At 38.0% G+C, this 25,324-nt stretch overlaps 2 protein-coding genes across 3 annotated transcripts in view; both read left to right on the forward strand.

Annotated features, from left to right (window-relative positions):
• The window catches only part of adamts10 (ADAM metallopeptidase with thrombospondin type 1 motif, 10), a 98,156-nt gene extending 86,020 nt beyond the window's left edge, over positions 1–12,136 (forward strand). Inside the window, 8 exon segments of the mRNA XM_020933416.2 lie at positions 1,454–1,617; positions 2,157–2,283; positions 2,473–2,602; positions 3,063–3,267; positions 6,797–6,973; positions 9,562–9,681; positions 9,683–9,731; positions 12,027–12,136. Of these exon segments, the coding sequence (XP_020789075.1) occupies positions 1,454–1,617; positions 2,157–2,283; positions 2,473–2,602; positions 3,063–3,267; positions 6,797–6,973; positions 9,562–9,681; positions 9,683–9,731; positions 12,027–12,136 (1,082 nt within the window).
• Positions 12,137–17,981: 5,845 nt separating this feature from the next.
• Positions 17,982–25,324, forward strand: part of myo1f (myosin IF) — a 50,768-nt gene continuing 43,425 nt past the window's right edge. Inside the window, exons 1-2 of one of the 2 annotated variants that reach the window (XM_055164980.1) lie at positions 17,982–18,161; positions 18,269–18,443. In XM_055164980.1, coding sequence (XP_055020955.1) covers positions 18,441–18,443 — 3 coding nt within the window. In that variant the 5' untranslated portion in view covers positions 17,982–18,161; positions 18,269–18,440. The remainder of the gene's footprint in view (positions 18,162–18,268; positions 18,444–25,324) is intronic. The other variant, XM_020933346.2, reaches the window with a different exon arrangement.

The raw sequence follows: 25,324 nt of genomic DNA on the forward strand, positions 1-25,324 counted from the left end.
CCCGTAATATTATAGTTATGGGGAAAAAATCAAGTCCCCATGATGTCATTTCCTCTTATTGATACTTTGCAACTGATGTGATCAACATTTCCTGGGCGTGTGTAGCTAACAGTAGGTACCCCTTTGTTAGAAGCTTTGTTAGAAGCTTTGTTAGAAGCTCTGTTACTCAAGTTTGACTTAATCTGAACACAATCTGACAAGTCTCTCACACATAAAATTCAGTTAGTCACTCTCACTTCTTTTGCTGAAAATCAAACAGCTTAACAGGACCATGAACGCTCGTATTGATCACAGGCTCCTGAAAATCAGTTGTTTAAATCCATTTTGTATTTATTCTTGAATTTTCAGACTATCTTCAAACATTTGCTGTGCACTTAGTCCATTTCTTTATCCAGTGTATGTTTAATCCTCTGATATCTTTAATGCACAGTGTAAGGTACTGGGTTCATGTGAGCTCATTCGGTCACCCAGAGGAGCTCATAATTTGAAAAGACTGCAGTTTTTGAAGAACTGTAATTTCTTCCACAAACAACAAAACATCCTGTGTTTTTCTACGTACAAACTGCTAACTCTGTGTTTTAGATCTGCACAAACATGTTCTGAAATGTGATTCTTGTTTTCATTTGTCAGTCCATATTTCAGTCTTTTTGTCAATTCTTCTTGATGCGTTTAAAATCTGAACTTTGGATAAAACCGTATTATTAAAACAAAATCGCAAATGTAATCAATTGCAATGCTCGTCAGAAAAATCGTAATTAGATATTTACCCCAAATCATTCAAACCCTAATGTAGTGCAGGCTCTCCAAGATACTTTTACACAGGGCCTAGAGTTTAGTTTTAGTTTGATGAATACAGTATGACTTTAGTGACATTCTTGAAGTTCCAAAAACATTAAAAAGGGGGTATTATGCAAAATGGACTTTTTGGAGATGTCGTTCCCTCATCAAAAACATGCCTGAAGTGGTTTTATGTCATTCATGCATGTCTGAGGCCCTATTCGAACCCTCCTGACTGTCTGGAAGACTGTCCAGTGCTCAGTCCACAAACCGATGTCACCCATGCTTCCATGTGGCAATTTTCCATAAATATACAAAAGTAGGTCAAAGCACAATACACTACAACTTCACAAACCTGATACAATGTGCTGTAGTTTCATTAGTGGGATGCACAAATAGCAATTTCCAAACAATAAATGGTAACTCACAATCAAAATATCTTAGAAGTTAACAATGAATACCCCACAGAAGTATAATGCCACTCTTTTATCATATGCAAAAGGATTGTTGAATGTCATTCGTTACAATGATCATATATGCTCTGACCCTACCATCCTTCTCGTCCTCTGCCCCTGTCCTCTGCCCCTGTCCTCTGCCCCTGTCCTCTGCCCCTGTCGTCTGCCCCTGTCCTCTGCCCCTGTCCTCTGCCCCTGTCCTCTGCCCCTGTCCCCTCTAGTGCTGAAGAGTAAGAGCGATCAGTTCTTCATCAATGGGAAGCAGGGCATAGACACTCCACGCAGGTTTGAGATCGCAGGCACCACCTTCCACTACAGACGCCCCACCGACGGACCTGAGACCATCGAGGCGCTCGGACCCACCAACATCACCCTGGTCGTCATGGTAACGGCATCAGCTGAGACAATAGTGCTGTTTATTTTACACTAGATTAAATGGGTAAATGATCATAGCATTTACTCAGGTCACAATATAAGCACAAGAACTAGAAAATAATCAAAATAATCATTGTGGTGACTTTAGAAGCAAAAATGAGCCATCTCAGTTCTCTATTAAGTACAAAAAAAGTCAACTTAAAGCCACACTGTGTAATTTTCTGGAGGTGGCACGTCACTAGCAAGATTCCAAGGAAATGGGAAGTTACGAAAATACTTAAAAACATTCTCTGTGGAGATAGATAAGTTTTATCCCAAACTGTGTAATATTTTAGCCAAAGGAACACTTCCAGGGAGACGAGCAGGAGGAGGCCCTCCTACAGGCCAAGAAGTCCAAGTGCCAGATTTGTGGAGATACAAATCGATTCACAGTGAGGGGCACTGGATTCTCAGGCAAAAAAATGTTAAAAGAGAAAAAAAGATTTTATTTTAGCCTTTCTTTTTAGCCTTATTTTAGACCCTTTTGTCACTGTGCCCTTGATCGCCCAGGTGCTGGTGAGGGAGGAGAACCCAGGCATCCACTACAGGTTCAACCCGCCCATAAACCGAGAGCCTCTGAGCGGGCACGCCTGGCACTACACCACCTGGTCCCGCTGCTCTGCCCTGTGCGCTGGAGGTACTAACAATACACATATTTAGGCACTATTACCACTACTACTACTCAAGTATACATGTACAGTTATTTGGCTAAAAACTATACTTAAATCCACTCAAAACATCTTCAGACATCCTTTTAAGCTTTAATAATCAAGCAACACTAATATTTAGCAGTGTAGGCTTAAGTTCCTTCTGTGTTTTTCTTCAGGTTTCCAGCTGCAGCAGGTGGTGTGCAGGAAACAGGCCGATCACTCTGTAGTCAACAACCACTTCTGTGACAAGAAAAGTCGACCCAAAGAGAAGAGAAGGCCCTGCAATACTGAGCCCTGCTCCCCAACGTAAGAACCAACTGCACTCACCTACAGTCCGCTGCTGTGGCCTGGTTATTTACTGCTATAGAGAACTTAAACATTAGGTAAGAAGGTTATTAATATTTACACCTTCGGCTTATTTAAAATTGTATAGTGACAACAGAGCCTAACATTTTTTGTACAGAAGTCATCTGCACATTGTGTTATTTGCAGCACTAGTGATTTTATTTTCTTCTTTTAAAAGTGTGTTTAGCAGTGCAAACTCCAGAGTAGGATGTGCCTTTGTTCAAACTCACCTATGCTCTCTAACGTAGACAGCACCTAGTGGTGAAGTGTGAGAATACAACAAGGGGCTGGGTTGTTCAATCTAATTACAGATGGTAATTTGCCAGTAACAAAAAATGCACGATATGCCCATTTCAAGATAAGTTTATTTAAAAGTTATGAATGAGACATGGTGTAACCTGCTCTGTTGTGTTGTGTGTAGCTGGTGGACAGGTGAGTGGTCCGAATGCAGTCGCAGTTGTAACGGGGGCCTGAGGTCTCGGGGGGTCCTGTGTAAAAGGAGGATTTCTGCGTCTGAAGAAAAGATTCTGGACGACTCGGCCTGTACACCCCCACGCCCCCCCCTCACCGAGCCCTGCAACAATCACAGCTGCCCCCCCGAGTGGCTGGCCCTGGACTGGTCTGAGGTAAACACATAACCATGGACTTACCTGACCATAAACTAACTGTGGACTAAAGCTTTGTCCTTGTTTAGTTGTAGAATTTAAAAGTTTAAAGGTAGAATTGCACAAAATGATCTCTTTAAGCCATGTTATAATGTTGTTACCTCCTCACAAACATACCTGGAGTTGAGTTTTGTTTCATTCACACATGTTTGAGTATGCCTTTTTATTCTGTTTACATCTCCAAACCTTAAAATGCTCTGGTGCACCTTATGATGTAATGCAGTGGTAGTTTTCAACTTAATAGCTACCTTTTACTTTTTGTTCATCAGAGATTGGAAATTCCAGGTTTAAAATAGCCCAAATGATTCTAGTAAAAGTGTATGGAGTTTAAAAACACATTGGAGCACTTCCTGTATTTCCACATAACATCACAAATTGGAACAGAGTGTTTTCTGTTTGAGAGAAGAACTCAGCCTGAATATGCAGGATTTGTGTGTTAAACATGTGTGAATGAAACAAAACACAACTCCAGGTATGTTTTTGATGAGGAACTGTTCTATGAGAGATTTATATCCAAAGAAATATGAAATAATAAAATCCTTTTAACTGTCAGCAATGACATTTTTAGGGTTGAATAACGGCACCACTTTATGAAGCTACTGTGAAAACTGACAGTGAAGACACTGAACTTTGTGCCAGTTTTTGTTTCATGTGGACAAGCCCAGTAATTACAAAGATATGAACCATAAACCAGGTCAACAGATCATCTGCAATCTGACAGTTAAACAGCAACTTCCACCACAGATTTTCTGTCCTCCAGCTCAATATTAAACTAAAGGGGTTATAAACTGTCTGTTGTCATGCTGTCATTGTCTCTTTGATCACTTCGCTGTTCTTTATAGATCTAAAGTGTCACTGTTGTACTAAAATGTTGCATTGAAAATAAATGTAGTTAATACGATTAACTGAGATTCAGGAGCAGGACCACGCCTCAGCCGCCCTCTCCTCTCACCAGCGAACCACAACTCACCTCGACCACGCCTCGAATTTCCCAGAAGCCTATATGTAGCAGCCTTTCCCATCATCCCACTTTGTCTCAGTTAACTCGACCCCACCCTCCCATCCCCTATTTTGTCTTTCAGTCATAAGACCCCTACAAGGGGGGTCCTGTTCCGGCTTGGCCAATTGTAGATTGAGACGGAGCCCCCACCCATAGTCTCAACCCAGCCACCTCTACCTCGCTTCGAACATTATCAATAAACTTCTTCACACTATGTCGTTGTTGGCGTGGTCCTAGCTAGTGAATGTCACTTTCTCAACCAGTGCATTTGATAAACAGATGTAAGCGATCACACATTTTGTACATTCTGCTCAATTCTGAAAAATCAGCAGGGATTTTATCAATTTAGCTCTTCAGTTTGTGTTTGTGTCCAGATGAAGCAACAGTTTTCTTTCAGTTTTCAGTTCAAAATCAAAACACAGCCCAGGAGAAAATAAAATATCAGTTTGAACTAAGGCAGGACAGAGAGATATCAATGACCTGAGTGACCTGCTTCAATCAAAAACTCACATGTGGCTAGTTTTAATCCCAATCATAACAAGTTAAAGATGGACTGTGTAGCTTTTCATGTAGAGCGTCCGTCACCTGTCGGTCTCCATAGAACTGTTATTGTTTTTAGGGTTATCAAAAGTCTTGAAAATCAGATACTAATCAATGCTAAAACTAGTATCACTCCTATAATAAATAATAATAATAAATCTTTATTTATAAAGCAAGAACAAGGTTTATAAAGTAATGTACAAGCAGCAATGAACAATACAAAAAGCATAAAAATAGCATACAGAAAGCACAAAAACAGACAATGATGCAAACAATTCAATGAATTGTAATAAATAAATAAAAATAAAATAGAATAAAAATAAATAAGGAATAAAATCAAGCTAAAACCAGTTAAATTAAGGCCAAACAATAAAAAGGATTCTTAAGAAGTGATTTAAAAGATGATACTGATGGTACGAGCCTGATCTCCTCAGGCAGGTCGTTCCAAAGCCAATGCATCCGGACTGAAAAGGCAAAATCACCTTCGTCCGGAACCTGGACTTTGGAACAGTCACAGGGACCTGCCTGAGGATCTGCGGCTGTGGGAGGCTCGTACAGGGTTAAAAGTTCTGAAATGTGACTCGGTGCAAGACCTAAACAAGCTTTAAATATGATCAGTAAAATCAATTCTAAAACCCAGAGGCAGCAAGTGAAGGGAAATAAAACAGGGTCATGTGTTGATGTCTGTTAAACCCAGTGAGGAGCCAAGCTGCTGCATTCTGAACCAGTCGGAGGCAAGAGATGGATTTGTAGTCGAGGTAGGAGAGGAGGGAGATGCAGTAGTCTAGACTGGAGAAGATGAGCGCGTGGATGACTTTTTCAAGATCAGGGCAGGAGAGGATAGTTTTGATTTTGCTAAAACTATCTACTCATTTGAGTTGTATCTATACTAAAAAGCCACATTCATAGGACAGAAATGAACCTTTCCTGAATAGCTTTAGAATGATCTTGGGCTGTATCAGAACAAATATACAAAGAGCACATAGACTAGTATAAACCCATGGACCACTATGAACCTACCTGGACCACTGAGGGATTATACAGATATAAGACCATATTGAAAATCACATTTTGTAAAGAAAGAGTGTTTTGTTTTTTGAGTATTGAGTCTTCTCCTTAATACTGAAAATATTAATAGAAATGTTTGAAATTTTAGTATCGTAACAACACTACTATGTACCTTTTCATGTAGAGGGTCCATCACCGGCTTGTCTCCATGGAGATGCTACTGTTTTGCCCTGAAACTTCTACTATATGACATTACACTTTTCTATCTCCATGGAAACGAGCAGGGGACGTCGCATCTGTGAATCTGCTCACCTGTAACTGAAAAAATGCAAGATAGAACTTTATTTAAAGCCTTACTGTTGAACTTTCCAGGCACGATGCAAACATCTTCATGGCGACAAGCAGGTGGATAAAAAAGTCCAGTGAGGGGGTTAAAGGTGAACTGTGTAACTTTTCTGGTGGAAATAATGTAATGTTCCACAGTAGCATTAAGCATTTCTATCTTGCGTTTATTCAATTACAGGTGTTTTTATTGCTCACAAAAACATGAACCGGGTCGCCTCTCCGTAGATCTGACGTGTAACTTGGTTTAGCGGTGTCACTTTTTTTGTCTCCATGGAGATAGGTTCATTTAATGCAATACTGTGGAGCATTCTGGATAAAGCAACAACAACTCTATGGAGGTAACAGACCCTGCAAAAAGAAAAGTTACACGGTGCACCTTTAAGATAGCAATTAAGATGTCTTTTTATAGATCTACGCAGACCCCCATACTTAAAAGTTACATAGTGCAGCTTTACATCTAAGAGAACCTTGAAGCTTCCTACACTCTGCTGCCCTCTACAGTCTTTTGTTCACATTGCCTCCCTGACCTCTCTGACCCTGTGTAATGTCGTACTTTTTCTTCTTTCTGTCTCTGTCCATCCGTGCCCCGGTCTGCAGTGCACTCCCAGCTGTGGTCCCGGGTACAGACACCGGGTGGTGCTGTGTAAGAACGGGGAGAGTGGAGACACGCTCCCGGAGTTTCAGTGCCCCAAACAGGGACGCCCCACCTCTAGGGTGCGCTGTAACCTGCAGCGGTGCCCACCCCCACAGTGGATCACCGGGCCCTGGGGAGAGGTCAGGCTCTTATGTTTTCTTATTATGTATTTTTAGATTTGATGCAACAGTCATTCTCCATTCACATTTGGTCTTGTCATCTGGGCTTCGTTACTAAGTTGGACAGTTAATTAAACTTAAATGATTGTATATTCTCATTATATTACATATAGGGATGGTTAGTGAGGAGTAGTAGTAGCAGCAGTAGTAGTAGTATTAGAATTAGCAGCAGTAGTAGTAGTAGTAGTAGTAGTAGTAGTAGTAGTAGTAGTAGCAGTAGCAGTAGCAGTAGCAGTAGCAGTAACAGTGGCAGTAGCAGTAGCAGTAGTCATAGTAGTATTAGTATTAGTATAGTATTAGAAGTAGTAGTCATAGTAGTATTAGAAGTGGCATTAGTATTAGAAGTAGTAGTAGCAGTAGCAGTAGTATTACAATTACCAGCAGTATCAGTAGTAGTAGTCGCAATAGTATTAGAAGTAGCAGTAGTATTAGCAGCAGCAGCAGCAGCGGCAGTAGGACTGGCATTAGTAGTCGTAGTAGTCGTAGTTGTAGAAGTAGTAATCTTAGTGGTATTAGAAGTTGTAGTTGTAGTACGATTAGAAGTAGTGGTAGTGGTAGTAGTAGTAGTAGTAATTAGTAGTTGTTAATAGTAGTTAGTAGTTGGTAGTAGTAGTTAGCAGTTGGTAGTAATTAGTAGTAGTTGGTAGTAGTAGTAGTTAGTAGTTGTTAGTAGTAGTTAGTAGTAGTAGTAAATAGTAATAGTTATAGTAAAAACGCCCAGTTAAAACCGTTCATTTTCTTTTCTTGGACTGTGTCTTTGTTCACATGCCACCGTAGTATAGTCATAGTCTGATTTTTAGCTGATTTGTGGACCTTGAAGATAATTTAAGTGACATTCAAACCGCAGAGACTTGTGTGAGTAATTATGGGACCATGATCATAAAGAAAACAGATGATTTCCTGTCATTTTAATAATCTCATAACTCCAGAAATCTGATAATGATCACATTTTGAAGTGTGCATGAAACCACAGCCATTGTCTAACACATCACCACTCTCTGAACATGTGACTCTCTTTAGGAAATCCAACTTTCTCGATGATAAAGGAAAGTTCATCACAAACAGTTCTTATATAAATTAGTGCAGAATATAGACTGAATTGACATCACTTAAAGGATATCTGATATTTCACAGAATTTACTCTTGTGAGCATTAATCCGTGTTCTAATTGCTACCTCTTCAAAAACATATTCCGTGTTGTGTTTTGTTTCATTCACACATGTTTGAGTAATCCTTTATTAGTCTGTCTACATTTCCAAAGCTCAAAATGCTCTGGTCCACCTTGTGATGTCATGAAGCAATAGTTTCCTAGTTAACTGAGATTGGCAATTCCAGCTCTGAAATGATGAAAATTATTCTAATTAAATTGAATGTAGTTTGAAAACTCTATGGAGCACTTCCTGTATTACCACATGACATCACAAGGTGGAACAGCATGTTTTCTGTTTGAGAGAAGAACTCAACCTAAATATGCAGGTGTTTTTGTGTCAGAGGTGTGGATTTGCAAGTCGTGATTTGGACTTGAGTCAGACTTGAGTTATTATTTTTAGGATTTCAAACTTGACTTGATAAAATAGACTTTGGACTCGACCTGGACTTGAAGGTCAACGACTTGGGACTTGATTAGGACTTGAGACCTGTGACTTGAGAAGACTTGATGCTTTTAAAAAATATGTTTTTTTTTTTAAATACTTTTCTCTTTACAGTTGATACATGCAATGCTTAACAAACAAACTGGAACATGTCCCTCCCACTTCTCTGTTTCTTACTTTGGATGTAACTGAAGTACTGTGATGTAGCAGTACAAAAGACTAAAACGAAACTACAAAGAACATGATGCTTCCATTTCAGTGTAGACTACATGACAAAATAATTGTTATTAACCACCTTTAAGTCTTGTTTTTTTTTTACTCTGACCATAATGATTTGCACACATTAAAAGAGGGTTTTTTTCTTCTTCCCACTCTTTTTTGGGCAGATTTTTTGTTGTGATTATTTTCATTGGTATTATGATTTCAATTATGTTATAGGTTCCATTGTATAAGAATGTAAATCTTTACTTGTCCAAAATAAATACATAAAATTAAATAAAAAAATTAATAAAATAAAAATCTTGCCAACACATTTAAAAAAGAAAAAAATACATTTCTACAACTCATATATAAATATGACTTATGATCATGACTTTGCACCATTTACTTAAAAAATTCATATGAATTGCAAAAATCTAGGTACTTTGGTTTAAAGACTTTAAACGACTTGAAGCTCAAAGCAAACGATTTGAACTTGACTTGGATTTATGAGCCAGTGACTCGAGACTCATTTGGACTTGCCTGTATTTGACTTGGGACTTGACTCGGACTTGAGGCCAAAGACTTGAGACTTAGTTGAGACTTGCAAAACAACAAATTGGTCCCACCTCTGGTTTGTGTAAATGAAACAAAACACAACTCCACGTATATTTTTGACAAAGAAATAACATTATAACCAGAAAACAGCGGAACATGGACCCTTACAGTAGCATGATGTTGTTCCTTGTGTTCCTGTAGTGCTCTGCGAAGTGCGGTCTGGGGCAGGAGATGCGCTCGGTGCAGTGTCTCTCTCATACGGGGCTCCCCTCGCATGAGTGTCTGGAGCTGCAGCGTCCGGCCTCGATGCAGCAGTGCAGGAAGCAAGTGTGACCTCAGCCTGCCCATCACTGCAGAGGAGAACCCCGAAGGTAAACACTGACTAACAATGCATCATAATAATACAGTAGGGATCAATCCTGGACAACTGAGGAATTACACAGACTTCTAATAATGCAGTGTTCAACATTTTTTCACTCGCAACTATAGACTGTATATGTATGTAAACGGACTTAGCTAACTGCGTCCAAATTGGAAGTGGTCATGGGGGCTCTTCCAGCTCCACTGACTCTCGTTCTAATTGACAACATTGAAAAATTCTTTCTGTAACTGCTGCAGTGAGCCTCGTCATTTTGGTCTTAAATTATTGTATTAACCCGCTCTACATGGTCCTGGTGTTTTTATTAATTTATTTTATATTTTCCATAAATCAATCCCTATTCCTAATATGGAACTGCCTCTAAACTGCCCCGTAAGTGCCAGCCTCTTGAGCTTCATTTGACTGGGGCTGAACGCTATGGGTGACATCACACTCCGTTAGTCCACTTCTTTATACAGTCTATGGTTGCAACACACTTTTGCTGTTAAAAAATTTAGCAAATGACACCAATTTGAACAAAAAAAAAGTGTAAATAATATCAATATTACTCTGTCTAGAACTAGAGAATTTGCCATAGTGGTCATTTTGTGTTTTCTTTTGGTTCAAAAGTTTCCTCAAGACACTCCCAAGGCCTAATTGTTACATTAAATATTTGAGAAATAGTTGTCTCAGATTGGATATTTGAGCAAAAATGTGTAAATTATTTCATTGTCACTGTGTCTAGAACTAAAGAACTTGCCATAGTGGTCATTTTGTGTTTTCTTTTGGTTCAGAAGTTTGCTCAAGACACTCCAAATGTCTAATTTGTAGGGGTGTAACGATATCCAAGTCTCACGATACGATATCGTCATGGTATGAACCTCACGGTACAATATTTATTGCGATATCGTGGGAAAGCTCACAATATAATGGGGAGGCTCACGATTAGGGATGTAACAATATTCAGATCTCTTTGTACTATATTTTCCTGATAAACATTTCACAGTACGATATTTATTGTGATATTTTGTGGAGGCAAACAAACTGTTAATATGCGACTTTTCCCTCTTAAAATGCCTTGACAAGACTTAATCTAAGACTTAAAAGTGCTTAGAACTGTTATTTCTTCTTGTAGTTTACACTGAAATGGAGCAAAGGATCATGGTGTATGTAGTTCCTTCTGTCTTTTTTTAGCTATTGCTGCACCATAACTCTTCATTTAAGCAAAGAGACTTGTAATTCGATATATTGTGATGGTCCACGATATTATTGTGAAAACTTTGATGATACGATATCATGATATTTCGCTTATTGTTACATCCCTACTAATTATTACATTCAATATTTGAGATATAGTCGTCTCAGATTGGATATTTGACATTTAATCCCTCAAAGGCCAGTAGTGTTTCCCTGCAATGTAAAATTGTGCTGTCAGTAAATGTTGAACTGTACCATAAAAATAAAAGTTATAGTCTTGTTAATTTTTAGACCCTAGCAGGGATTTATGTAGACACCAAAGTATTTCATAGTTCATTATTCATTCAGTACTTACTTGGTAGTGGTAAGATACTATTGTAACTATATTGCCCAACCAATATATCTGTCTGTAGTTATGACAAGAAGTGAATAAACCCTTTAAAAACCCTTAAAACTGACACTTTTATTGGCAAGGCAACATCACAGAAAGAGAAACAGACAAATAAGTTGATAAAAGCATAGTAAAAAAAAAAAATTTAGCTGAAAACATGATTAAGTTTTCTTTCTCTGTAGTTCCCCCTGTTTTTTTTTGTTTTTTTTTGTTTTTTTTAGCTATTGCTGCACCATAACTCTTATTTTAAGCAAAGAGACTCTTATTATTCGATATATTGTGATGGTCCACGATATTGTGAGAACTTTGATGATATCACAATGTTTCGGTTATTGTTACATCCCTACTAATTATTACATTAAATATTTGAGAAATAGTCGTCTCAGATTGGATATTTGACATTTAATCCCTCAAAGCCCAAAACACCCAGAGTATTTGATAGTTCATTATTCATTCACTACATACTTGGTAGTGGTAAAATACTATTGTAAATTGACCAACCAATATATCTGTCAGTAGTTATGACCTGAAGTAAATAAAACCTTTAAAAATCCTTAAAACTGATACGTTTATTGACAAGGAACAGACAAATAAGTCAATAAAAACATGATTCAGTTTTCGTCTGTGGTGGAACGTGATGTTACAATGATGTGGTATAATCTTTTGGCTTGACTAATAACTGAATAAAACCTTTAAACTGCTTCTGCTTTTTTCTTTCAGAGTGTAAAGATGTGAACACAGTGGCGTACTGCCCCCTGGTGCTCAGGTTCAAGTTCTGCAGCCGGCCTTACTTCAGACAGATGTGCTGTAAAACATGTCAGGGCCACTAACCTGAGACTCACTTCACCGGGGGAGTTCTGCCTGAGGGGACGTGGTCAGCGGGACAATAGGACTTCACCCAGGCCGTCCACAGACAGCAGGTGGACAGAGCCTGAAGAGCTGCTATATTTAGGATTAGTGAAAATATGAAATAATGACATTTTCTGTAGTAATCGTTGGTGCTACTATTTTATTTTGACTTTTAATATTTGGTGTTTATCGTTTAGTTATCAAATCTTTTTCACAATATCAGTGGATGTGGTGTTGTATGAAGGGTTAGATGTTACTTGATCACTTTTATACCATAGTTTAAGGTTGTATTTACCAGTTCTCATGTTATTTAGCTGAAGCCGTTTTGCACAAGTGTACCCTGTCAGAGGAATACGTGTTAGTATTTGGTTTTGTTTTTCAGTTCGATCTCATGTCACAGACTCAGCCGTGTTCAGCATCTCTACAGTCAATGTTCTGTTTTGTTACTTTACATTCAGTTGTGTTAGTGTGGGCTTTTCTCTCAGTCTCTCATGATTTTTGGTCACACTGAGTTCACGAAATCTGGTTCAGTTTCACATATCACATAAAGTGTATTTGATCGTATTAACACTGAGCAGCTCCTAGTCGTATTTGGAATCTATATTTTTATTCTACTATGATTCAACTGTCAATCTTTTACACTTCCTTAGCCTCTGATCCTAAATATTTTTTGATTGAGAGTCCGCCACCTGCTTGTGTCTATGGATACATCATTGGTTTGCCTGGAATGTTCCACAATATGACATTAAACAGCTCCACTTTACATTTACAGGTGGTTTTATAGCTCAAAAATACCTAGAAAAACAAACATTCTGACTGTGAGTGGGGTCGTCTCTCCACAGATCTGACCTGTAACTTGGTTTGGTTTGGTCTCCATGAAGATAGAAAGGTTTAATGCCATACTGTGAAACATTCCAGACAAAGCAATTACATCTGATGGACCCTCCACTAGAAAAGTTTCACAATGCACCTTTAACAAACATGTGAGTCTGGTCACCGAACCGGAATCTGCCAGTGTTCAGATGGGCTTGATTGACAGGTGGATTAGCCAATCAGGGACAAGCATGGTCTGTCCATTTCAAAACAAATATCGCTGCTTATGAGGGGAAAAAAGTAAAGAAAAAAATATCACGGGAGACTGAAAAACAATGCGGATTTGTATTTAATCAATGAGCTGTCTGCTTGTCGCCATGGTGATTTTATTGCTTTTGTCTGGGATGTTTCACAGTAAGACATTAAGGTTATCTACAGTATCTCCATAGAGATCAATTATACTTATCTATCTCCATGGAAACCAGTAGGTGACACCACTAGGTCTAGCTACAGGTCAGATCTGTGGAGAACCGAGCCCCCACACAGTGAAGAATCTGAATAATTAAAACACCTAATTGAAACAATACAACTGAATAAATGCAAAGTAGATAGCTACTTTTTATTGTGGAACATTCCAGGTAATGCAGTAACTCCAATCTCCACGGAGACAAGCAGGTGGTACATGCCCCACAGGAAAGGTTACATAATGAGCAAAACACTAAACTGTTAATCTGAGGTTAGAGAAGTTTGATTTTGTTTGTAAATGATAAGCAGGCTCCTTCTTTTCACATGCGTCACTGAGAAAAACAAATCCGATTGGACGATCTCTTTTGGTTCTGGCTCAAGATGTGATAAAGGACGTAAGACTGATCTTTAAAAAAATAAAAAAATACAGAGATTTAAGGCAGAACTCCCCATTTTCAGCCTTAAAACTGTTTTTTTATCAACACGTTAAATTTACAGAAAAAGAAAGAAAATTAATGTCACAATACAAACAAATAAATCGATAAAAACAAGCAGCCATGATTAAATTAATTTTAAAAGAGAATAAAAACCTTGTGTCATACAGAGTTAAAAAGAGCAATTTTGAGTCTGGATTTAAACATTGTCAGAGCAGGGTCCTGTCTTACATCTTAAGACTATTCCAGATTTTGTAGCTGCATATTTCTTCCGTATACCTTACAATATTTCTCTGCATTATAAGAAACAGCTTTCCACATCATGTTCCACTCATTGCTCTCAATAGGTCACATTCAAAACATATTATATTCACAAATTGGCTCTACAAATCCTCTCAACTGACAACAACTGTGTGGCTGTGTAATACCACCACTTTTTAATACTATGTAAAAATATTTCAACTTCATTCGAGCTAACAGACTTTGAACTTTGTGCCAGTTTTTGTCCAATAATTACACACATGAACCATAAACCAGGTTAAAACTTCTCCAATCTGAAAATTCGCAGGTTAATTCTACTGTTAATTCTACTGTTTTAGGCCAATTTAAAATTCTTAGTACTTTGCAGCTGATATCAAAGCTGGGGCTGTGATGCTAACTAGAGGCTCTGCTCTGTCTGAAGCTCTGTTACTCAAATTAGACTTTAATCTGAGCTCTGTTTTAACAAAGTCTGACCAGAAAAATAAACATGAACGCTCATATTATTATATTAACAGACTCCTGAAAATGACTAGTTTAAATCCATTTCCTGTTTTTTCTTGCATTTTCAGACAAATCTAAAAACTTTTTGGGGTAATTCTTGCTGTCACCATGGCAACTGATTAACATTCCGCCATAGAAGCACATAGACATTGCTGGGTTTCAGATGACACCACAGCATTCAATATAATAGGCCAATTATTTTTAATACAAAGTAAAGTAAATACAGTTCAAATGTAGGTTTTTGTTGTACATTAAAGATTCATAAATAAACAAAATACAATGTTTTTATAGGGAAATCTAAAATCTTATATCCGAAAACCACCAATAAATACATCCCCAACATGACGTCACTGCAAAATATCATGATTATAAATACATTTGTCATTCAGTCTATTAGTGCTTAAACTGTCTTGTACTATTAAACAGGAAGTAGGTCACATGCTTTACACATCTCATTCATAATGTTCTCTGTCTGAAGTACTGTTACACACTGTATTTTTAGATTTGCAGTGTTGGCAGTACAGTAGTTTCAGTCATGTCAGTTGGACTCGTCATAAACCGTAAGCTGCTCTGTGCGTTTCCACACACCATTTCCTTGTTTTTCTTTTGGGGAAATATCTATAATAAATGTGTGTTTTGTGGTGCTTTGGTGTAAAGACGCACTACGTAACATTTCGGGTGGAGGTTTGGCCGTCTGCTTGTCGCCGTGGAGATTTTATTGCTTTTGTCTGGGATGTTCCACAGTAAGACATTAAGATTATCTACACTACAGTGTCTTCATGGAGACCAAATCTATCTCCATGGAAACCAACAGTATGACGTTATACTAGTCTATCTCCATGGAAACCAACAGTATGACATTATACTTAAATATCTCCATGGAAACCAACAGTGTGACGTTATACTAGTCTATCTCCATGGAAACCAACAGTATGACGTCATACTTATCTATCTCCATGGAGAGCAGTAGGTGACGCCACTAGGTCAAGCTACAGGTCAGATCTGTGGAGAGGCGAGCTCCCACACAGTGAAGAATACAAACTTTTCAATGTATATAAGTAATTAAAACACTTAATTAGAACATTACAACTGAATAAATGCAAAATACATAGCTACTTTTAACATTTCAGGTAAAGCAGTAACATCTCCATGGAGACGAGCAGGCGGCAGACTCCCCACAGGAAAAGTTACATAGTGTAGCTTTAAATGGTGCTATTTTGTTATGTTGTACTGTGTTTCTGTTTGGTGGTTTGTCAGACTTGCCTTACGCTGTTTTGTTTGTGGTGAGCAAATATTATGACATATTTTACAATCTATAGTCAAGATTATTATTATTAAATCTTCACGTGGCTGGTCATAACTGAAACAACTGAGTAACAGGAAGTAGGCACTCTTTTTTTTTTTTTTTTTGTTAAATCAATGCATTTTCCATCTGTCAAACACCTATCCAGGACCTGTACTGTATGTTGTCTAATATTGAATGAACCCATGTACATCTCTGTTAAAGATATTATTGACAATTAAATTATCCATTTTTGTTTCTATTGCTGTTGCATTCATTTTAGATGTAACTAAAACTGGTGCTCGTCCAGACAGAGGAAATGAAATCAGCGGAGATCTATTTATAAAAATGGAACGTTGTGGAAATTTTGTCAAAGTCTTGAGTCTTATATCTTTAGTAGGCATGCAGATTATTTTTAGAATTTTCGGTGAAGGTTAAATATACTTCTCGTCTCGTCTTTAGTTTTTTTGATTACTGTGGGGTTTTTTTTCACATTCACAGAATTTTTACAAAAATTCACAGAGAATTGGGATCGACAAAGCTGATGTCATCAGTATTCCCTGGGAGTGTGAGGTTAACTGGAAGCACTGCTTTGTTAGAAGCTCTGATACTCGAGTTGCGCTTAATTTTATTTTACCACAGTCTGAAATTTGACCAGGATGTCAGATATAAATAAATACATTTAAACACAAATTTACCACATGAGCTACCCAAGTCTCCCCACTTTGTCTGTTGAGATACATTTAAAGGGCCTACCTATATTGTCATAGTTTCTGACTACTGTCATTTCCTCATCACAAACAGACTTGGAGTTGTGTTTTGTTTCATTCACACGTTTAACACACAAACTCTGCACATTGGCTGAGTTCTTCTCTCAGTGCTACATTCCACCTTATGATGTCATAGGGTAATACAGGAAGTGCTTCTCTGTGTTTTTAAACACACCTGGTAGCAGATACATAGAGTAGACTGATCTACATCTCCAATGCTCCAAATGCTCTGTTCCACCTTGTGATGTCATGAAGTTTTAAAGTTATCAGCTACCTTTCACCTTTTGTTCCTTTTAGGCACTTCCAGATCTGAAATCATTTAAATCACAGGTTTTCAAATTGGTTGAATGTGAGCCTCCCCTTAGAGTAGGTAAAGAGAGCTGGAAAAAATCGAAATCTGCCTGCCCCCCTCCACACAGGCCTTTGAAATGCATCTTTTGTGTTCCTGGCAATGATGCGTTTCAATAACAACTGATCATATACATTTTATAATACAGTATTGTATTTTTATGTTTTTTTTAAAAAGTGCATTCATAAACTATTTTTCCAACAGCAAATCATTTCCAACTTCATGCAGGCCTAATTGAGGTGACTTTTAACATCACTGAATATCACCAGCACTAAACCAGGACTAAACCAGGTCTAAACCACGAATAAACCAGGTCTAAACCACGAATAAACCAGGTCTAAACCAGGTTTAAACAAGGACTAATCTTGGACTTGAGAGAGCAATAGGGAGAACCCCGAGCCCGAAGAGCAAGGTGTCCGCAAAGCGTGATCGGGCAATAGCTGAACTGAGCTCGGTGGGGTGCGGAGCTCTGAGCCGGTCCTTTTGCCTGCAATAGTCTACACGGGTGCACCCGACACTCAGTCCTGGTTTAGTCCTGGTTTAGTCTAATTTTAGTCCTAGTTCAGTCCTGATTCACTGATCTACATGATTCTAGTGAAGGTGTGTGGAGTTTAAAAACACATAATCCTTCATGTATTACCACATGACATCACAAGGTGGAACAAAGTGTTTGAGAGAAGAACTCAACCTAAATTTGCAGATTTGTGTTAAACATGTGTGATTGAAACAAAACACAACCACCCCGATACAGTTTGTGAAGAGGAAACAACATTATAACAACATTTTTTAAAAACAGCATAACATGGCCCCTTTAAGACTGCATTTAATCATATTTTTAATCTCTGTAGACCTGATTGCAAAACACAGCCTCTCCTTCCTTCCTCAGTGAGTTTCAGTACCTTTGCATGAACTTTACTGTTATGGGCGTATGGAGCAGCACCTTAGTAACCACAGCCAGGGTGGAGTCGGCTTAAACGCTCCAACACATCATTTAGCAACAGACAACTGCTAATTGTCACTTTAGCTCTGTGTCAACACTTAGTTCATAACACAAATCCAGTATAGCGGTTCGAGCTCCATAAGCAGAATCTTGGACATGTCCTGAAAGCAGAAGTTGCATTGTGTTTCTTGGTACGTACTTAGCATGGTAGTTTTTTTGTTTTGTTTTGTTTAGTTTTTTTCTCTTTGTGTTTGAATAGTTCTCTTTTTGGTCCGACTCTGTTGTGTGTTTGAGGAAGTGCTCTGAGCAGAAGTGTCTTTGGGTCTGCTGTAGGTGAGAGGAGGCTGCTGTTCCTGCTGCTGCTGCTGCTCTAAAGGAGATCTCATCATCATAATGCCGAAAGTGTGAGAAGCAACTGGATTTTGGACATTTTCTGGGTCGAAGAAGAGGAAATAACTCCACTTTGAACCATGGTATGAGACAAAACACACTTGATTTGCAATTAACACTTAATAATGTTGATATTCAATGTCTGTCTTCTACCAGGTTCAATTTTATGAGTTTATTTTTCCCATGTGGAATTTACTAATATATATTTTTTTAAATTATTTTCATTAGGCATTATTTAGTTGTCACCAGCCATTTCAGTCACTGCAGCTACTACTACAACTACTACTACTGTACTACTACTAATTCCAAAGCTAAAAAGCTGCTAGTACTACTTCACAACTACTACAATTACTAGACTATACTGTGCCTTCTACTACTGCTACTACTTCATGGACTACTACTAGGTGTCACTACTACTGCTGATATTACTACATATGTGTGACCCACTTGTGTGCCCACGTCCACAAACCTGGGAACTTGTTCTTAAAACCTTCACATTATGTGTTAGTTATGGTACAGACAGCATACATGTATCATCTCAAAATGCAGTCTAGAAGTAGTAGTAGTAGTGGTAGTAGTAGTAGTAGTAGTAGCAGTAGGAGTAGTAGGAGTAGTAGTAGAAGCTGCATTTGTTCATTTGGGACCTTTCCGCAGACACACACACGTTTGAGTAATCCTTTATTATTAGTCTGTCTACATCTTCAGAGTTCAAAATGCCCTGTTCCACCTTGTGATGTCATGAAGTGGTAGTTTTCAAATGAACAGCTCCTTTTACCTTCAGTTCAGAGAGATTGGTAGTAGTAGTACTGCTAGTAGTAGTAGCAGTAGCAGTAGCAGTAGTATTAGCAGTAGTAGTAGTAGTACTAGTAGTATATGTGTATTTGTCATGTGTGTATGTGAATTGTCTCCTGTATTTGCCCTTATATGGGAGGCGGTGTATATTTAAATGTGAAGTAGTAGCAGTAGTAGCAGTAGCAGCAGTAGTAGAAGTAGTAGTATTAGCAGTAGTAGTAGTAGTACTAGTAGTATATGTGTATTTGTCTTGTGTGTATGTGAATAGTCTCCTGTATTTGCCCTTATATGGGAGGCGGTGTATATTTAAATGTGAAGTAGTAGCAGTAGTAGCAGTAGCAGCAGTAGTAGAAGTAGTAGTATTAGCAGTAGTAGTAGTAGTACTAGTAGTATATGTGTATTTGTCTTGTGTGTATGTGAATAGTCTCCTGTATTTGCCCTTATATGTATATTTAAATGTGAATGTGGGTTTGTCATAGATCGAGCTCCCACAAACTCACAAAACTGTTTCCTCTTTTGAGCTATTGTCCAACCAACAACCAAAGTGTGTCAAGAAACAAGTGTTCTGATAATTCTGTTAATCATGTGGACAAATATGTCACCAAGACTACCACTACTACTACTAATACTACTACTACTAATGTACTACTACTACTACTACTACTAATGCTACTGTTATTACTACTATTACTACTGCTACTACCACTACTACTACTACTAATGCTACTGTTATTACTACTATAACTACTACTACTACCACTACTACTAAGTCTACTGTTGTTGCTATTACTACTACTACTACTACTACTTCTTCTACTACTACTGCTACTGCTACTGCTGCTACTGCTACTACTGCTACTACTGCTACTGCTATTGCTAATACTACTGCCACTACCAATACCACTACTACTACTAATGCTACTACTATTACTGCCATTACATCCCATGGATTGTACAAAAAGTGAGACTGAAAAACTGAAAAACTACTACTACTAATGCTACTGCTTTTACTATTACTACTTTACTACTACTACTACCACTACTACTAATTCTACTGCTGTTGCTACTACTACTTCTACTACTACTACTACTAGTACTACTACTACTACTAATGTTACTGCCATTACTACTACTACTACTACTACTACTACTACTATCGCTACTAATACTACTGCTACTACTACTGCAACTATTACTAGCAATACTGCCACTACCACTACTACTCCTACTACTACTACTACTGATGCTGCTACTAGTACAACCACTACACCCCATGGCCTGTACAAAAAGTGAGACTGAAAGTGTAAAATTATATTATGCTGTTGCAGTTTTAATCTATGAGTTTAAAGCTACAGTATGTAACTTTCTGGAAGCGGCAAGTCTCCTGTGTGACTCCATGGAAACAGAAAGTTAAAACCACACTGTGGAACATTCTCCACAGAGATAGATGTGGTTTTTGCCATAATGTGGAATAGTATGTATATAATAGCCAAAGGAACTAAATTACCATAGAAACAAGGCCTACACTGAGCCAAATAAGAGCCAGGTTTGTGGAGAAGCAAGCCCAACAGTAATAAGGGTTTTCAATGCAATAAAAAATCTATAATGAAAAAACTTACAGCTAAAAAATTACATATTGTGGCTTTACAGGTGAACTGTTAAACTTTCATCAAATGCTCCATGGAGATGTTATTGCTTTGTTTGGAATGTTTCATAGTATGGCATTAAACTTTTCTATCTTCATGGACACTAAACCAAAGTTACAGGTCAGATCTGTGGAGAGGCGACTCTGCTTAGAGTCAGAATGCCAATTTTTCTAGGTATTTTTGCGCATTAAAACCACCTGTAATTGAATAAATGTAAAGTAAAGCTGTTTAATGTTATACTGCGGAACATTCCAGGCAGAGCAATGACATCTCTGTAGAAACAAGCAGGTTACACAAAAGTTACACAGTGCACCTTTAAATTTCCAACACATATTTGAAGTTTTCACCCTACACTTTACTTTACCCGGCAACCGAACTTAAAAACACATTTCGAAACTTGAAAACGAAGCACCAAACATACATATATAATTTTTTTCTTTGGCTGCTTTTCCTGTTTGTATCTGTGCAGTGCTAAATCAAATACAAAGTACATATGTGTGTGTGTGTGTGTGTGTGTGTGTGTGTGTATGTGTGAAGGGAGGTCTGAGTATTAGCAGGAAACAGGCTGTATATGTGAAACACTGCAGGTTTCACAATGGCTACAGTGAGGTGACTGAGGAGGAAGTGGACCATTCTGTGTCAACACTTCCCCATCTCTCACCGTGCATCATCTGAGCCTGGATCACGCTGATGTCCAAGCATTTTCTATACTCAGAGTCATATACTGAAACATATATGAGGCTACAGGGTTACAACATCGTCAGTGAATATTCAAATTAGAGTTTTATTTTGCAAAAGTGTATTTAAAAGTTGCTATATTACACAAAATGGATTCTTGCGAAGTTTAAGTCATGTTAGAATGTTGTTATTGCATCAAAAACCGTACCTGGACTTGTGGTTTTTTTTTTCATTCACACATGTTTGAGTAATGAGTCTAGTCAAAATGCTCTGTTCCACTTTGTGATGTCACGAAGCGGTAGTTTGAAGTTAACAGCCAGCTTTTACTTTTTGTTCAGTGGAGATTGGCAGTTTCACATCTTAAATGATCAAAATTATTCTAGTGAATGTGTAAGAAGTTTAAAAACATGTTGAAACACTTCCTGTATTACCACATGACATCACCTAAATCTGCAGGGTTTGTGTGTTAAACATGTGTGAGTGAAACAAAACATAACTCCAGGTATGTTTTTGACAGGGAAATAACATTATAACATAGATCAGAAAATAGTGAAATATGGGACCTTTGAACAACAGGTATTTTTATAGTGAGTGGACACGCCTCTCCACAGATCTGAACTGTAACTTGGCCTGGTAGTAGGGCTTCTCGATTATCGAAAAAAACATTATCACGATTATTTTGGTCAGTATTGAAATCACGATTATTCAAACGATTATTTTTTATTTACATGATACACTTATTCAGCAATTCTCTCTCTCTCAAAAAAACCAAAAAAAAACCCCCAAAACACTTATTGATAATTTACGTAAAACTTTCACATTGAAAATAAATTCAGGCTACAAATATGAACATTAGAGCAGTTTTGTGATGTATAAAACATAAAATGAATAAAATATATTTGAATATGAAATAAGGCATAAAAAAACATAAATGTATCCAAAATAAACTATATATCCAGCTGTTCTACAATCTCTATATTTAAAAATTAAATAAATATACGTATTTATATAAAAAATATAACAAAATAAACTTTGTTAGGCTAAATTGGTTCAAGTCACATATTTGAGTTTGGAGATTGTTTCACACACAAATCTAAATCGCGATCAAAATTCGATTAATCGCACAGCCTTACCTGGTAGCGTCACTTATTTCTGTACAGATTGGTACTTTAAAGCAACGCTGTGTAACTTTCTGGTGGTTGCATGAAACATAATGTTAAAACTTTGCCGCAATCTACAGACAGAAATGTTTTATGTTATGTTTAATACCGTGGAAAATTATAGCCATAGGAACAATATTTCCATGGAAACCAGCAGGACGAAGTTTTTCTCCTAAGAGTCAGGTTTGTGGAGATGCAAGCCCACTCACCTGTAAAAATGCATGTTTTTCAAAATTAAATTTATGCCCCACCAGGTCAAGGTGTGGACTTCATTATATAATTTTTCTCTTCTCCACTTGTTAGACTTCTTGTTGTCTACTGACACATCAGAATTAAAGTTTGGAAATGTATTTCTTGAGGCAGAAATTATAACAATAATAAATGCATTCAGCAAGTTACAGTACATTTCTTGTGGGAAAGTACAACAAAGCTAGAATATAGAGAACTACTTATTGTGGTTAGAACCGAAGAGCTACTTTTAGATCCCAACAAGATGTTCAGGGGGTGTAGCTTTGATAAAAAAACATGTGGCTTAAAGCTTCTATATTACGCAAAATGAACTCATGTGAGCTTTAAGTCAAGTTATAATGTTGTTACCTCGTCAAAAACAGACCCGGAGTTCTGTTTTGTTTCATTCACACAAGTTTAACACACAAACACACCTGCATATTTAGGCTGAGTTCTTCTCGCAAGGTAAAAAGTAGCTTGTTGTTAACTTGAAAACTACTAACACTTCATGGTGGAACAGAGCGTTTTGAGTCTTGGAGATATAAACAGACTAAAAATAAAGTGTTACTCAAACATGTGTGAATGAAACAAAACACAACTCCATGTCTGTTTTTGAGGAGCTAACTGTATTATAGCATGACTTAAAGCTTGCAGGAGTAAATTTTGTGTAATACAGGACCTTTAAATCAGTTACTATAAACACATTTACTGTAACGATCTTAACAATCGTCATAACAATTATCTCAAACTACTGCGCACTGTTGACTTCTTCTCGTGCCCTTCCTATTTTATGTGATGATGTTTGAACTCAAAGCTGTGAGACCCAAAGCAAACTATTATTATTATTCTACATTAGGCGTGTGCAAAAATATAGAAGTATCGGTTTATTGTGTTATTTAGTGTGATGATATTGTATTGATATATTGCCAAGAGTATTTTTCGGTATATTTTGCTCAATTATTTTGTCACCGAACTACTGTTTTGTTGCTTGTTTAGTGGAGGGAAACTCGTTTATGCGACACATTTGACATTTTCACTGTTTTGATGATTCAAATGTTTGTATTTGGATTCAGCAGCGGCGTCTTCACAACCTACCAAAGGTTTCCATGAGGGACGGGAATCTAATCATGTCTTCGATGTCACTTACAGGCAGCTGGATGTAACTGCTGATCTGCCGAACAAACCGGAACACTACAATTGCATCTTTTTTTAATTAAGTTGGACAAATTTTACACAAATTAAGAAAAACATAGAGAATTCGATGACATCTAGATGAAGAAAACTGGGTTATTTTCCCAGATTTTGTCAGAGTTATCACAGCCAATTGAGCCTGCCATCATCTGTATGTTTCCAAAAGTCTTCCGGTTTTGTGACGTAAGCGTGAATAGAGCCAAAAGATACTCAGCAGTTACCATGGTGACAAAATGCAGTTTCATATGAACTTTGTAAAAGAAGTGGTTTACCAAAGACTTTTAGGCTATGTTCAGACTGCAGGGCTTAACGCTCAATTCAGATTTTTTGTGAAATCCGATGTTTTTGCAAGGTCGTTCACATTTCCAATTAAATGTGACTTGTAGGTGATCTCCAGTGTGAACATTAAATGACCCGAAAGTGTCCCGCATGTGCACTGGAGACACAATGTCAACCGCAGCGAGCGAGCGTGCTCTGTGTTTACGAAAGTTGTCCAAACATGGACGCAGCATTGAGCACCTGGAGATTTTAAAGTTTCTCACATACCGGAGCCAGAACATGAACAACTTACTTGTTTTATAGAGGAGATTGAGAAGGAGAAGGACGAGGTTTTTGGCTGTGGCGTTTTGTAGGACAATGGCAGCAATGTCCGTTGAAAGGAACGTGTGGATGTGGAGACGGAGCCAAGAGTGGTGAGTGGTGATGTGCTTCGCTTCAGTGACACAGAGTTCATTAACAATTTTCGCCGACTTCAGCGCAGAATAGTGTCGTTTGTGGTTTGTTGATAACGCGTAGGTCGAATGAATGCGCTTTGGCCGTTCACACTGAAGTCACATGTCAAAAGATCGGCACAGATCCGATTTTTTCAAATGCGACCCAGGCCACTTGGATATGTGGTCCTGAAACCGATACATATCCGATCTTTTGACATGCGACTTCAGTGTGAACGGCCAAAGCGCATTCATTCGACCTACACGTTATCAACAAGCCACAAACGTCACTATTCTGCGCTGAAGTAGGCGAAAATTGTTAATGAACTCTGTGTCACTGAAGCGAAGCACATCACCACTCACCACTCTTGGCTCCGTCTCCACATCCACACGTTCCTTTCAACGGACGTCGCTGCCGCTGTCCCACAAAACACCACGGCCAAAAACCTCGTCCTTCTCCTTCTCAATCTCCTCCTTAAAACAAGTAAGTTGTTCATGTTCTGGCTCCGGTACGAGAGGAACTTTAAAATCTCCAGGTGATCAATGCTCCATGTTTGGA

Source organism: Boleophthalmus pectinirostris, unplaced genomic scaffold (assembly GCF_026225935.1).
Source record: "Boleophthalmus pectinirostris isolate CB_2022bp ecotype Guang Dong unplaced genomic scaffold, ASM2622593v1 HiC_scaffold_7, whole genome shotgun sequence".
Lineage (NCBI taxonomy): Eukaryota > Metazoa > Chordata > Actinopteri > Gobiiformes > Gobiidae > Boleophthalmus > Boleophthalmus pectinirostris.